Consider the following 16,217-nt stretch of genomic DNA (forward strand, 5'->3'; position numbering starts at 1 on the left):
TACCATTACATCTTTTACAAGCGAATACATGTACAAATTTAATTTCTTTAGCCTCTGTAAAACGCCATGTTTCCGAGCCATAAGAAAGAATAGGAGCTAACTTTGTGTCAAAACTTTGAAGAAAGTTTTAAAAACAGTCGCTAAAATGTTCAAAAGTTTGTAAAATTCCCAGTCATATCTTCTTAACTTGGTTGGCTCCATTACAACATATGTCGATTCCATGATAATTCACTTGAAAATATTACACCAAGATGTTTATAGAAGTTGCGGTTTGAAGTAAATGTCCCCGAAAGTACGACTATCGTTATTTGACAGCTTATTTCCTTTGCTAAACATATCATTTTTTGTCTATCCAAACTAACCTTTAGTTCCCACGTATCACAGACCAATTCACTCTGACATATCAAAGTGTGTAAACCTTGACATGAAAACACCATTATAGAATCTGCAACTAGTAATATATGTTGTAATTTCATGATGTAATTGTGAACCACAATCATTATTTCTTTTGCTTTGAGTTGCAAGTTCATGAATAAAAAAACAGAACAATAAAGGCCCTGATACACAACCTTGGCGGACACCAGTATGGAGGATTGAAAGATCTGAATACATGCTGTTTTGTTCAACAAATAATTTAACTTCTTTATAAATACTACATAACAATTTGACCATTTTATTACTGATACTATGTGAATTCAAAAAGATACCATTACTTGCCTCTACAGATTGAATCGAATGCCTTAAAAATGTCTACAAATATAGTGTACATTTTCCTCGTTTACTTTGAATCTATAAGAGCCTGGAGGATAAACATATTATCAGTGGTAGAGTAACCTGATCGAAATCCTGTTCGCTTTTCTTTAATCTTATCAAGTGTACCAATCGTTTATTAATGATGATATTAAATATCTTACTGAATATTCACTCACCATCACCCTTCTCTCACTCACTCACTCACTCACTCACTCACTGGCGAGAAACTACAACTGCAGTCACAGCTGATAAAAAACAAACAGTCATCAACATTGCACTATTTTAATAATAGATGGAGGATATGCCGGTGTCCGGAAATACTTGACGCGCATACAATAAATAGAATGGTATAATGGCAACAGATCATTGTCGGGACAGTCGTGGTGGCAGTACTAGCTTATTTTGAAGTTGCAAAAACAACTGAATAAATTAATACTAAAAAACCGGAAATTGTTAAAATTGAAATGTGATTTACATTCATTAGTCGGAAAGGTTTTTAAAGTTGAGTATGATATTTAAGTCATATCGTGGAACAGAAGACTGTGGCGTTTACAATCCTGGGACGACGCACTTCCATGCGGTTACCTGAAACAGAGGATACAATGTGAGTTAAACGCGTAGCCAATCAACGTTCTGGACCAGTGTTCTGGACCCCCGCTTAACCAGCACTGATGTTCTCATATGGATGGGTAAAGAGACTACTCTGCGTTTAAGACATTCGTTAACTACAAAATCTCGTGCGTATCCCTGAGATTAATTAATTTCAAATGTTGAAATTTCTATTTAAGATATTCAACAACTTTGTATACTTTCTTTAATATATGTAGTCAGCATTGACCATATACGGTGACACTTCGAATTGCAGGGTGGTCAATGAAAACATGTCGACATAACCGTTGTTCGAAACAGCCACATAGACCATACTTCCAAGGCTTCTACCAGAGAAAGTCGCAACGATACACAGACATAATGGAATCAAAAGAGGAACACTCGTCTCCAGAATTTCTACCATTAACGTGTCGTACTTTGAACGGTCTCTGTAAGGATGGCTTACCCTGTCAACCTTGCCGTTGAATGCCCTGTCAAGACTTGCCCCCAGACCGACTCTCAGCTGGCAGGTGTTGGTGACAGCTGTGTGCAAACAAGTCACTTATAAAACTAGCATGGGACACCCAATAAAACAGCAGAAGTTTGGGGGAATATTGGCTCATAGTTGCCAACATTCCAATCCAAGACAATCAGAAAGAGAGCCATGTCAACATGACCGTATTTATATTATGCACCATCAACTCGGGACAATACGACCACTGTGATCCATCCGAATAAATACAGTCCATATTGGTCAACAGACATTACATATATTTAAATAGTTTTTATTCAAGTTTCGTTTTGTTCGACTTCGTTAAATCCGGGGTTGCATGTATATCAATCCACGCTCCGAAAGTACGTATGATTACCAACATATATTTTAAAAATCTTATTGGTGAAAAACAATTCGTTAAAGATGGCAGTCAACAACATAAGCAATATGTATATTACAATAATAACACGTGACTGATAAAAACTTACACCCTGCGTAGGTAACGCTATTCCTGACAATGGGTGTCTGGCCATCCGTAACACTGACCGAAAGGTTCTGATTGGCGAACTGGACGGTGGCCTCTAGCCAAGCGTCAGACGACTGCAAGGGAATATCAAAGTTAGCCAGAGACATCAAACAAACTTGGATATTGACTGAACCAGAGAAACAAGGCTGCTGCCAGTATTGTGTTCAACACTTAGGGGAACATGCCCATTCCGTATTTTGGAATAGTTCCATTCTCAATTCATGCAGTTAGTTCCCACTTTGCACATGTTCTATATCATGCTGATACAAATAAAAGTGATTCCATGGCATTTCATTCGTTACCCAAGCAACCGTTTTCGTTAATGTTTCCATAAACCTAAAACGAATTAGGCCATTCCCACTAGAAGACAACTGTTTCTTGATTGTCTGCTAGTGAGTGGGCGTGGCCATTTTGGTTTGGTTTATGGACACATATACGCCAAAAGAAAATGCTTTGTTTGCAAATGAAATGTCATAGAAACACTTGCAAGTTTGTTATCTCTTCATTATCGTGGCCCTATCCTAAAGGTCTTAAGGCCGTTGAGGGGGGTACGGGTGGCCCAGGCGTCTAAGGCGACGCGACTCGCTGTGCAGAGTTGCATCCCTTGGGCACGCCAGAAACCTATGATTGTGGGTTCGAATCCCGGTTCGCCCCGAATATGTTTCTAGGTTTGTCAGCACCATACCCTTGCTCGTGGGTTTCACCGAAGTCGTAAACGCCTGAGACCTGCATCACTTCGGGCTTTCCTCCCACATTAAGCTGACACGCCGTGATATAACTGGAATACTGTTAAAAGCGGCGTTAAACCCAACTCACTCACTCACTCACTTAAGGCCGTTGATACGTGTTGGGATATTGTAGATGCGAGTTGCATTTTAACTCGTTTTTAACCTTTCAACATTATTTGAGAGTTAGGATAGCTATAATAAGGAAATCATTATCAGTCTGGTGATGCCACAGCAAGGATTACTATTGGGTAGAGACAGAATAAAAGACCGCCGGGGGAAAAGAAAGTATACATCTATGTTTGATGGTGGCTAAACTGAAAAAAACAAGAAATGGTGATGCATTTGATACGCGTCTTACAGGCGCAATGACATGTATCGATCAATGTGTATGTCACAACATACCAGCATGGTAACGTTTTCATAACGTTTGTGATTTTTTGGTAAAATTCATTTTTTTAATTGTTGACATTCTTTAACCCGGCAGTTTATTGAGTCCTGACTGACATCTGAGTGGTGTATATTTAGCCGTAGACAACTCACCGTTGGGTTCCAAGTAACTTCGGTAGATGTTCCACCAGTGCCACCAACACTGACCCTGACGGTCCTGCTCGCGGGGACGACGGACAAGGTGAGGGCGTTTTCAGCCGTGTTACAGGCGTTGCTCAAGAGATCCTGCTCGGTGAAGGAGGTCAAGTCCTCGGGCTGGAAGCGCACACGGGCCGTGAAAGGAGCCATGACGTTGTTGTAGAACTGGCTGAGGGAGAGGTGGGCGCCGTTCCCGAAGATGCCAGACTGACCGTCAGCTGACTGGAGGACGGGGCCTTGGTTACCCACCCAAGACCCGACACTGTCTGTCATGCCCCAGGCTTGGATGTTGTCCAGTTCTGAGTCAGCTTGTGGGTCGCATACTACAAGGGGAGATAATTCATTATATACATGGCGTGCCTCGGTGTGTCAATTTGGCCCACATGGTTGTCGGTTGTTTGTGGAGACAAGTGGCCCGTAGAGAGATTTGATTATTTGATTCCTATGTCAGTAACTGTCAGAAAGTGTTGTACCTTTTCAGTTCTAGGGAGGCAGGAATTGTAGGAGAGGGAGAGGGGAGAGACCCTGAGAGAGAGAGGGGGGGAGAAAGAGATTGAGAGAGAGATAGAGAAAAGAGAGGGAGAGGAAGATAAAGAAGGAGGGAGAGGGGAGAGACCCTGAGAGAGAGAGAGGGGGGGAGGGAGAAAGAGATTGAGAGAGAGAGAGAGAGAGAGAAAAGAGAGGGAGAGGAAGATAAAGAAGGAGGGAGAGGGGAGAGACCCTGAGAGAGAGAGGGGGGAGAGGGGGAGGGAGGGAGAGGGTCAGACACAGAGAGAGGGGGAGGGAGATGGACAGAGAGAGGGGGAAAGAGAGTGAGAGAGAGAGAAAAGAGGGAGGGAGAAAGAGAAAAGCGCCACCGTTAAACGTTCACATGTTTGTCATTTGCAAGGGAGGTGTTATATCATTACGAGCGCCTGTATATAGTTTTCTGATTGGTTAATGTGGGGGCTAAATTGCGCCAATGCGTGCATGGTGTCAACACGTGTTGCACAATCTAGTACTCCGAGACAACTTGTTTATGTTTCTCAGTCCTACCTTACCTTTGCTGCGCGGGGCTAGAGCCGTGGGTAGCACTGGCGTTGTGAACTCTGAAACAAAATTGGATTTGTTGAGAAACTAGAAGATACCATATATCTTGGTTTTAGGTCATGAATCTTCTGAGCCGTTCACTAATAATTCACCCTGTGAAGATTCGGGTCAGAAGTTGATCCTTAGCATCCCATGCTTGTCGTAAGAGGCGACTAACGGGATTGGGTGGTCAGGGTCGCTGACTTGGTTGATGCATGTCATCGCATCTCAATTGCGTAGATCGATGCTCATGATACCAATCACTGGTTTGTGACGCGATTATTCATAGATTACTGTCATATTGCTGAGTGCGGCGTTGACAACAAACCCCATGTATATCATATCTTACGACAAGTATGCTATGGGACATAATCTCACCATTGCCCCCAGAGGGTGAGTCTTTGTCCAGGCGAAGGGAAGTGTATGGAATACCGTAAGGGACATTCACGTAGGGGTGGGATATACTAGTGGCTAAAGCGGTAGGTCACAACACTGGAAGACCGGCGTAAAAGCATACTCACTCACTAACTCTTATGTGAGTGAGTGAGTGAGTGGGACAATCGCAAATTTACCTTCTCCTTCACAGGGGAGGCTGCAGATGCCGTCGGGGTCGGGGACACAACGTTCACCGTCAAACCTCTCGTTCACGGGGCAGCAGAAGGTCGTGAGGGTGCTGTCCACGCACTGGAAGTAGTTCCGGCAGAACTTGGGATGGGTGTAGTTGCTTGCAGTACAAGGCGCATCGCCGAATCCTCGTGGCTGTGGAAAGGTAATACAGCTGTCAGTCAACCCGTGAAGTTCCGGGGTAGAATAGGTCTTCAGGAACCCATGCTTGCCACTAGGCGACTATGCTTGTCGTAAGAAGCGAGTAACGGGATCTGGTGGTCAGGCTCGCTGACTTGGTTGTTGCATGTCATCGTATCCCAATTGCGTGGATCGATGCTCATGATGTCAATCACTGGATTGTCTGGTCCAGACTCGATTATTTACATACCGCCGTCATATAGCTGGAATATTGCTGAGTGCGGCGTAGAACAACAAACAAACCGACCATATTTCCGAGCCATAAGAAAGAATAGGAGCTAACTTTGTGTTAAGACTTTCAAGAAAGATTTATAAACACAGTCGCTAAAATGTTCAAAAGTTTGTAAAATTCCCAGTCATATCATTTTAACTTGGCTTCATTTAGACACATGTCGGTTCCATGATAATTCACTTGAAAATATAACACCAAGATACATAGCAGGAATATTGCTGAGTGCAGCGTTAAACAACGAACAATCAAATCAACGAAAACAACTGTCAGTCATAGTATGGATTGAATAGAGCGAAACCTTATGAATCCGGACGATATTGCTCCCACACAAAATAATATAATAAAATAAATTAAAAATAGAATACACTTATGTGAGACACCATGACCTAACTGATATCCAAACCCCATCAAATGTTTCAAATATTAAAACAATCGAAATAGAACAAATAAAACGAAAATTTAACAATTACATCCCTTTCATCCTCAGTCTCACCTGACATCCAACGTTTTCCACAAAGACCTGATCGGTGGGGCAGCATCTGGGTAGGACCGGGGCGTCTTGGATGTTGGTACACTCATAGAACACCTCGCATGAGTTCATGTACGGGTGGACGGTGCGGCCACTGCACATATCTGAAATGAATGAGTTATTAAACCGTATGTCAGTTTTTATTATTTAATGCAGTGTGAAAGACTGAGTTTTCTGAAGTTGGGAAAAGTGATATTTTCATTGCAGTGTATTGTCATACAAGAGTTACCTCCCCGCAAGTTGTCTCCCTTTATCGTAAGTGTCATGCCCGAACATAAACTGTTGACTTCCTTTTTTAAAATTTGTTCGACATTAACAAGGCAAAATACTGACAGATGGTTATTTATGGAGTTAATATCGCTTCTTGTCGTTTGTTATTCACTGGAAAATGTTTTGTAATAAACTGTAAATTTCTCATTTAGTTCGTCAATCGAGACTGTTCGTTTCGCAAAGCGCCTTTTTGTTATTTGACCAACGTGTTTTCTTAAAACAGCGGTCTCGTAGCTTCCAAGCTTTTCAGAAAATTTGAGTTAGTATATAATCATATCCAAATGTATGATAAATAATTTTAGTGACCACAAATATTTGTTAAGATTTTGCAAACTCGGAACTACTTTTTAAGTCGCAATTACAAGGGGTGGTGAAACGTCCCTGCGTGTCAGGTAGGGATAATTCACGTTTCAAGGTTTTACATTTGTAATGAACAAAAATAATTTTCCGGAGGACAGCTACACAAAACGAATATAATAAATAGGATATTTCATGTGTCGAGTGAAATATTATGTTTCTCTCACGCCACTCGTGAAAATATCTCCTTTCCCCCGTCACACGATGAGAGAAACATGATATTTCACTTGACACCTGAAATCAACTCAAAATAGCACGTCAAGAGAATGAAAGGCATTGTTCCCAATGTGAAGGCTGTGACCTGTATGACCTACCGCATGACTCTTCCTGGATGACGTTCCTTGGAAAGTCACAGGTCTGTTTAGAGAAACTGAAGAAGGTGCCGAGCCTGCAATGCAAGTTGGCGCTTGCACCTCTCTCAGAACATTGGTAGAACCTGTCGCACCTGCCGTTGCTAGGATACAGCCTGGGTTCATTGGTATTCCAGTTCGCGCATGCGTTTGGGGGTGGAGTCACTGTAACAGATCACATGACCATTAAGCTTCTTTAGCTTCAGTGAGTGAGTGAGTACTAGACAAGACTTACATCGTATTTATTTACACCACAGGGAAGTTTGGGAAATGTAATTGGGTGAGGTTCCCCATGAAAGACAACCCAGCAGTCATCGAGAGACGGATTGAAAGCCGCTTTGAACAGAAGTTCAGTGACGTCACGAATGCCAGAAGTGATGCCATACCGCAACAGTATTACCGCAGTATTATCATAACAATACCGTGACATTACCGCGACCATCCCGCAGTATTATCATAACAATACCGTGACATTACCGCGACCATACCGCAGTATTATCATAACAATACCGTGACATTACCGCGACCATCCCGCAGTATTATCATAACAATACCGTGACATTACCGCGACCATACCGCAGTATTATCATAACAATACCGTGACATTACCGCGACCATACCGCAGTATTATCATAACAATACCGTGACATTACCGCGACCATACCGCAGTATTATCATAACAATACCGTGACATTACCGCGACCATCCCGCAGTATTATCATAACATTACCGCGACCATACCGCAGTATCTTCACAACAATATCACGTTCATACCGCAACCTTACCGCGTTATTTCCCGCAACCGGACCGCGGTATTCATAACATTTTCATAACAATACCGTGATGGTACCACAACGGTACCGCATATCTTCACAACAATACCGTGACGGTACCGTGACATTACCGCGACCATACCGCAGTATCTTCACAACAATATCACGTTCATACCGCAACCTTACCGCGTTATTTCCGCAACCGGACTGCGGTATCACTCAGCAGTACCTCAGAAGTACAGCAGCTGTATTGCGATTAAAATTGTTACTGTTACTTCCGTGAAACTATACCGCGTAAAGAATGTAAGTAGTTGCGACCTGTGGTGGTATTCAAACACTGACACAGGTAAGGATAAGTGTGACTCCCGCAGACGGGGATTGGGATTTATCTGACTCCCGCAGACGGGGATTGAGATTAATCTGACTCCCGCAGACGGGAATAGGGATTAATCTGACTCCCGCAGACGGTGATAGGGATTAATCTGACTCCCGCAGACGGGGATAGGTACAGAATGACTCTCACAGACGGAGATAGAGATTAGGGTGACTCACACAGACAGGGATAGAGATTAGTGTGACTCGAACAGACAGGAATAGGGATTAGTGACACACAGACAGGGATAGAGATTAGTGTGACTCACACAGACGGGGATAGGGATTATTGTTACTCACACAGACAGGGATAGAGATTCGTGTGACTCACACAGACGGGGATAGAGATTCGTGTGACTCACACAGACAGGGATAGAGATTAGTGTGACTCACACAGACAGGGATGGGGATTAGTGTGATCCACACAGACGGGGATCGGGATTAGTGTGACTCACACAGACGGGGATAGAGATTAGTGTGACTCGCACAGACAGGGATGGGGATTAGTGTGATCCACACAGACGGGGATCGGGATTAGTGTGACTCACACAGACGGGGGTAGAGATTAGTGTGACTCGCACAGACAGGGATGGGGATAAGTGTGATTCACACAGACGGGGGTAGAGATTATTGTGACTCACACAGACGGGTGTAGAGATTCGTGTGACTCACACAGGCGGTAACTCTAATTTATGTAGCTTGGTAACAGCTGGAAAGCAGTACACATTTTTTCTCACAAAATCTAATAAACCTGATATAAATATATTTTGGGAGTGTTCAGTTAGATCAGTTGCACTGACAATGGATGTTCAGGGATTGTTGTTTACCCCCATGCGTCACGGTATCCTTGTATCAAGCGGGTGTTTGATCTTGGCGGTGGCCGATGCTCTTTCAACCAATGAGATGTTTGTTTTAGACAATATCAACCAATGCAATGCTATCATCCTTAAGTGCAAACAGGGCCATGACAACTCAGTAAACTGGTTTAACAAAGACCCTTCGTATTCCCGTGTGTCGGTGTACTGGAAACCTCCGAGATCAGCTCCTGCGCTAATTGTCACCGAATGTGTTTGATACAGAGTGCGCGCTCAGCGACCAAAGTAGACGGGCGATGTCTTTAAAAACTGAACATTCTGTGACATAGATATGAAATATATTTACAGAGCCGATAAACTGACCGAAAATAAAATATTATATACTGCACATTTAGATTTTAGGGTTTTCTGCCCCGAGTCTTAGAATAGCGTGCCGTCTATCCATTCTCATTTTGCCAGCTTGATGATAGGGACATGTAATCACTTTAAGTTTAACCTCTTCGTGATCTGAAAATCACCCCAAAAGTTAGACAAAATAATTTGGAAAATATTGAGAAGATTGAGAATGTATAATTAAGTAATTGTTGCCAAATGGACAACTGGTCAATCGGTCAAGCTCTGCTCCCATTATCAATGTGAGTGGGCGACGATTGACATTTAGCTAATCTGTGGTCATTGTGGGTGATTGTCGAGGGTTTTGGAATATACGTACATGGACTGCAATAGTCCTGATACAGATCAACGAGTAGCGTAATAGTGTATATATGCTTCATTATCCCACATGACGACGATGCAAGACGGGGCCTCCAAGTGCTAGCTTAGCTAAGCTTAGCTTTGCTTTGCTTTTTGCTTAACTTTGCTTTTTGCTTAGCTTAGCTTAGTTTAGCTTAGCTTTTTGCTTAGCTTAGCTTAGCTTAGCTTAGCTTAGCTTAGCTTTTTGCTTAGCTTAGCTTATCGTTTTGCTTAGCTTTGCTTTGCTTTGCTTTGCTTTGCTTTGCTTTGCTTAGCTTAGCTTAGCTTAGCTTAGCTTAGCTTTTCTTAGCTTTGCTTAGCTTTGCTCTGCTTACTGACTGGTCATGGGTCACTGACACTGAGATAAGGTCTCACCTCGCTGGACACTGAGCGTCACTGTGGCAGCCACCATGGCCAGTTGGAAGAGGAGACGGGACTCCATCATCAGGTACCGTTATCTGGGGAGAAATGAAGCGATGATATTCAGGGAAACAGTCTCTTACTCCTATAACTCAAAACAGAGAAAAGCCGAGTTTATGGATGAAGTAAAATACATATCGTATATTTAATGTTACATTTCGCTTGTTTGAAAACACGGGAGGGGTGGCAGGGTAGTCTGGCGGTTAAAGCGTTCGCTTGTCACGCCGAACACCTGGGTTCTATTCCCAACATGGGTACAATGTTTGAATCCCAATCCTGGTGGTCCCCGCCGTCATAGTGCTTGGATATTGCTAAAAGCGGCGTAAAACCGTACTCACTCACTCACTCAAACTACAGATTTATTTCCGATGGTCCCCCACCCCCCTCCCCAAAAAAACATTGCGACAATGAAAACAAAATATGTTATATATCAGTAGACGTAGATTGCATGTACAGATGCTCGAAGCTTCAAACAAGACTAGTTCCGCCCTAATAGTACAATGTTTGGATTTATTGGCATGGATACCAGATATATAAAATACAAAGAAAAAGTTCTTATGACTCTATTCATGACTCTATGTTAGTGTTGAAGTCAGAATAAAAGTATTGTCATTTCTTTGAAAATGCATGGAATAGCATTTCAATTTCACATCAGAAATATCTGGATCTAAATGTTCCCATAGTTTATCCTTAACTGCTGGGGTAAAGAAACACCCATGTTTGGTGGTGGGTAACCTGGGTTATTTGATACGGGTATCCTAGCTGTATATTGTACTATAAGTTTGCAGTGTTTCGGCGATAGTTTTCAGCCTAGTAACGTTTGGAGAGTGTTTGAACTTTTTGTGGTTAAATCCAATTTTCTGTATATTCTTCCTTTTGTCCAGCAGTGTATTACAGCGACAAATGTGAAAGACACTGATTCGTTAAACAAGGAATAATACTGTCGAACATGTTGCAAAACACTAAAACATTAAAAGCCCGAATTATATGTTGTCATAGCAGTTTACAAGAGTGAGTGAGTGAGTGAGTGAGTGAGTGAGTGAATATTGAGAGGACCATCCAAAGTATACTCACCGCCAAAAGAAACGCGAATACCATATATATTGGTTAATATATGAAGACGTACTCAGATTCAAGAGATATTAGATTGGTTCGATGCACAAACGAACACACTGGTATGTTGTGTGAACCGATGCTCATGAACGCATCACATGTGACGTCATACATCCATGACTCGAGATGCACCATTTGTCTCATGCAGGAATAGCGTGTAAAGTTTGGAAATCACGTGCAGCATATCGTGATAAGAATCACTGTGGTAACACTTGACTGATTGTTAGTTAGTCATTAAGTGGTACACATTGGAAACATCACACAACTTAACGTATATACTTCTCTATGTGTTTCTATGGTTCGCATTTCTTTCAGCGGTGAGTATATTACAAATCGTAGACCACGCTTGTAATACACAAGAACATTGTCATGGTACTGACAAACCAATAATTAGAATCGAACCGTGGATTCGAACCAACGTAAGCGTACCATGTGGTAATGTACTAAACATAAGACCCGTGAAGATCCGGGTTAGAATAGGTCTTCAGCAACCCATGCTTGCCGTAACAGGCGACTAAGGGGATGATGATTTGTTTGATACATGTCATCGTATCCCAATTGCGTGGATCGATGCTGATGATGTCAATTGGTCGATTGACATCAATTGGATTGCTTGGTCCAGACTCAGGACTATTGCTGAGTGCGGCGTTAAACAACACACAAACAAACAAACAACAAACAATCTTACCGTGATGCGTGTGGTTGTAGTAGTTCCTGGGGTAGAGTTTGTAAGTCGTGTATATCAAGCGGTCTATCACACTGTGCAGCACGGGATCACACGGAGAGATTCCAGTTGAGGCAATCTGCCAATCTCAGACTTATATAAGCCTGTAACGCTTCCGCTGTGAATCACGCTCTTGAGTGTTAACCAACTCCCATGCTATTTTTACTCACTTTCTTGAATACTTCCTTTCATAATTTTGCCAGATAAAAGAACTTTCCCAAGGGTGGTGAATTATAATCACCGTGTAAATAATGCACCTGCTTATATAAAGCCAGCCAATGAAAAGAAAGCGAAAGAAGTTGTGTTTTTTGTTAGTCGTCTCGGGCTCCGTACATGGTTGTGACTAGTTGTAGGTAAGTAGTAGGGCCCGGATACGGGATTGACATGGGGACAATACGATTTAAATAAAGCTGCGTTTGCCGACGTTTAATGGTTAGAATATTTAATTCAAGAACCCTCGACATATTTGACGCGTCTGTGGTATGTTTGAGATTGTGACCACGTGACGAGTTAAGGTACGACTGCGTGGTTGGGTAGTGATTATGTAACATCAACAAGATGAGAGCAAGAGAATTAGGCGTTGCTAGTTTTCACAGGATCAGCTGACAATTGGTTGTCGTTGGCTTCATCGGCGTGATGGGGAGTGTTTGCATGTAACAAAGATAGCGAAGGGTGAGTTTTGGGCACAGACGCCTTTGTCATGCTGGACCAGAGGAAAGGAGTTACCCGCCATCCATACAAACTCTCCCCTTTTGGATCTTAATCATGCCATTATCAAATGTAGCCATGTGGGTGTTCGCCTCCAGATGCTTTGTAAGGAAAGGGCGTTATAATTATTCTGCCTTCGGCTACATTTACATTCGCTCCAATATGAGTACTTCACATGCTGATCATATACTTCTTTTAAAAATCACAATATTGTATTAGTTTGTAAAATTACGTACGTTGGAATGTAGTTGCGTCGGAGTAGAATATTTGATCTGACGTCACGGGGTGTGTGACGTCATTCGTGTGTCTGCGCATATATTTCTGTCATATTTCTTGGTGAGGAGAAATTGTCTGTTAATACACGTCAACATGCGTCAAAACCAGTCAGCATCGGTTAGTATCCGTCAATACCCGTCAACACTCGTCAACACCCGCCAACATTCCTCAATACCCGTCAACACTCGTCAACACCCGTCAACACTCGTCAACACCCGTCAACATTCGTCAACACCCGTCAACAGTCGTCAACACACGTCAACATTCGCCAATACTCGTCAACACTCGTCAACGCCCGCCAACATTCCTCAATACCCGCCAACACTCGTCAACACCCGTCAACACTCGTCAACACCCGTCAAAATTCGTCAACACCCGTCAACACTCGTCAACACCCGTCAACGTTCGCCACTACCGGTCAACACTCGTCAACACCCGCCAACATTCCTCAATACCCGTCAACACTCGTCAACACCCGTCAACATTCGCCAATACTCGTCAACACTCGTCAACACCCGTCAACATTCGTCAGCACCCGCCAACATTCCTCAATACTCGATAACATTCGGTAATACTCGTCAACATCCGTAAAACACCTGAAGCATCTGTCAAATCGGCCACCCGCGCTAGTTTTCGTAAGCGCAAGAGAAGACTCGGCTGTGATTGTAGAAAAGGGGGCAACTTGCCCCCATACAGTAAAAAGGGGCGGTCGGGTAGCCTAGTGGTTAAAGCGTTCGCTTACACGCCGAAGACCCGGGTTCGATTCCCGACATGGGTACAATGTGTGATGCCCATTTCTGGTGTCCCCCGCCGTGATATTGCTGGAATATTGCTAAAAGCGGCGTAAAACCATATTCACTCACTCACTCCCCATACAGTAAATATGTGTCCACCTAAACACGCTCGCTGATGCACATTTTTTGTTCATCTGTATCGAGTTTGCGTTAGTCTTATATATACTTTAGTTACTTATTCAAAAGTTTTCTTTCCTATATAAACTGACGTCCAAAAGAAACTTTACCAGAGTTTGACATCACTCTTGCTCAAAAACAACAGAACATACATGCATGAAGTAAAGTGTATTGAGAAGATCAATATATCAACATAATCAACACTGAAAATGACAATCATACTACGACCGAGAATGACGTCAGAGCCCCCCAAAGTTGGGTGTGGTACAAAACTCGAGCTTTCAGAATCATGGACAATAGGCAGGGTACATAAACAATCGCTCACGTTCAATAACAAGTCATTAGTAGCGTGTGTGACCACCAAATGCCTCAATACACGCAAAAACTCTTCGACGCACAGAAAAAGTCAGTCGTCTGATGACGTCACGAGGGATTTGTCGCCATTCTTCTTGGAGGGCCAAGATCAGTGCTTGCCGGTTGGCTGGAGAGTGTGGTCGTTGTCGAACACGACGATCCATCAAGTACCAGAGGTGTTCTATGGAGTACATGTCGTTTGAGCGTGCAGGCCACGGCAGGGCGTTGACGTTGTTGGCTGCGAGGAAGTAAGTGACAATTCTGGCTGTATGGGCTCTAGCGTTGTCATGCTGATAAATGACACCACGTGGCTGCTGTTGGAGAAATGGTAGGACAACTGGACGAAGAATGTTATCCATGTAACGCTGAGCTGTCAAGTTTCCGTTTCCGACCAGCGGTGTCCTCTCCTGCCCACAGATCCCTCCCCACACCATGATACTCCCTCCACCATATGGTGCGACCTCCTGCACGCAACACGCCGCCGTTCGTTCACCCCTTCGGCGGTAAATACGTTGTCTTCCATCAGCCCTAAACATACAGAATCGACTTTCGTCAGTGAAGACAACCCTCTGCCAGTCACGTCGTTGCCAACGTCGTACAGTCCGGGCCCATCTCAATCTCAATTGCGCTGTCAATAGCTGTCCTCTGTATGGTCTAAAAGCCCTGATTCCATGAGCCCTGAGTCTCCTGGCCACTGTCTGTCGACTAACCCTGTGACCTAAGGCATTTGTCGCCGATGACGTCACTGTCAGGAAGCGATTTCGGAGGTGCAAGGTACGCAAATACCGGTCATCATGGGGCGTGGTCACCCTGGGTCTGCCTGTTCTTGGCCTGTCAGCGGCCCGCCCTGTTTCTCTGTAACGTTAAATCAAGTTGGTAACGGCAACACGGGAGCAACCGAAGGTTCGTGCAATATGTGCGTGGGTGGCTCCCATCTGTACCATACCCAAGACTCGTTCACGTTGTTCGACTGTGAGTCGTGGCATTTCTTTTGTGTTTTTTTACCACTGTGGATGTCTGACTTGCCGTTGCAATCGTTTTATACCCTTACCCGCACGTGCATTTGCAGTTGTCCGTGGTGCACGTGTTTTTCACCTTTTCGCGTGTTATCTCGCAAACATGTAACAGACGATTAACATTTTCTGCATACACTATTGCTGTATTTACGTTATGTGTTTTAGATAGACTTCATCGGGAAAAAAATGATACTTTGTCTGAAATTTATATTTTCAGTTGGTAAACTTTCTTTTAGACGTCAGTTTATATTCAGCAAGAATATATTCGGGTAGAATAGTTCTTTAGCCACCCTTGCTTGCCGTAAACGGCGACTATGCTCGCAAGTGCCAGGTGATGAGATCGTATCCCGCTAGTGACCTGGTTCTTATTCAGTCTTTGGACCAACAATGTCTACAGGTCCTCCCAGTGATGTCACTACCCCTTGTGTAAAGTACATTCACCCTGTACACTCAAAAGAACCCACTCGTCCGATGGAAGATGACCAGATGGTGGAAACACGAATACCTACATACACCCGAAACACAAGTGTCAGAACTTGCCGTGTCACCCTGGGCACGTGCCCTGGTTCGCCCAGCAGGGAATGGTTACCCGATATGTGAGGTGTATGTAAAAACCTTCTAGCGCCCCTGGGCAGTGTGGGTTGTATACTCCCCAGGGAATTGAGAATGAGAACTCGAAAGCAAACGGATCCACAGGTCGGGGATCAAATAAAACCGCAT

At 43.5% G+C, this 16,217-nt stretch overlaps 1 protein-coding gene across 1 annotated transcript; it reads right to left on the reverse strand.

The window, feature by feature from the left end:
• Nucleotides 1-1,021: 1,021 nt before the first annotated feature.
• On the reverse strand, nucleotides 1,022-12,392 carry LOC124143236. Its single transcript, XM_046512117.2, has 10 exons — nucleotides 12,197-12,392; nucleotides 10,351-10,433; nucleotides 7,248-7,448; nucleotides 6,271-6,410; nucleotides 5,314-5,500; nucleotides 4,714-4,761; nucleotides 3,629-3,996; nucleotides 2,323-2,434; nucleotides 1,808-1,884; nucleotides 1,022-1,338 (listed from the first exon to the last, which is right to left on the reverse strand). The coding sequence occupies exons 2-10, from the start codon at nucleotides 10,418-10,420 to the stop codon at nucleotides 1,303-1,305; spliced, it is 1,239 nt and encodes a 412-aa protein (XP_046368073.2). The 5' UTR covers nucleotides 10,421-10,433; nucleotides 12,197-12,392; the 3' UTR covers nucleotides 1,022-1,302.
• Between the last annotated feature and the right edge of the window lie 3,825 nt (nucleotides 12,393-16,217).

This window comes from Haliotis rufescens, unplaced genomic scaffold (assembly GCF_023055435.1).
Source record: "Haliotis rufescens isolate VD_foot unplaced genomic scaffold, xgHalRufe1.0.p SCAF_6, whole genome shotgun sequence".
Classification (NCBI taxonomy): Eukaryota; Metazoa; Mollusca; class Gastropoda; order Lepetellida; family Haliotidae; genus Haliotis; species Haliotis rufescens.

What these genes read in the sequence shown, in the direction of transcription:
- LOC124143236 (XM_046512117.2), bottom strand. Translation starts at nt 10,420, where the DNA reads ATGATGGAGTCCCGTCTCCTCTTCCAACTGGCCATGGTGGCTGCCACA. An exon ending in GACGCTCAGTGTCCAGCGAG is followed by an intron (nt 7,449 to 10,350) that starts GTGAGACCTTAT and finishes GATCTGTTACAG; the next exon opens with TGACTCCACCCCCAAACGCA. An exon ending in TAGCGTTACCTACGCAGGGT is followed by an intron (nt 1,885 to 2,322) that starts GTAAGTTTTTAT and finishes GTTTGCACACAG; the next exon opens with CTGTCACCAACACCTGCCAG.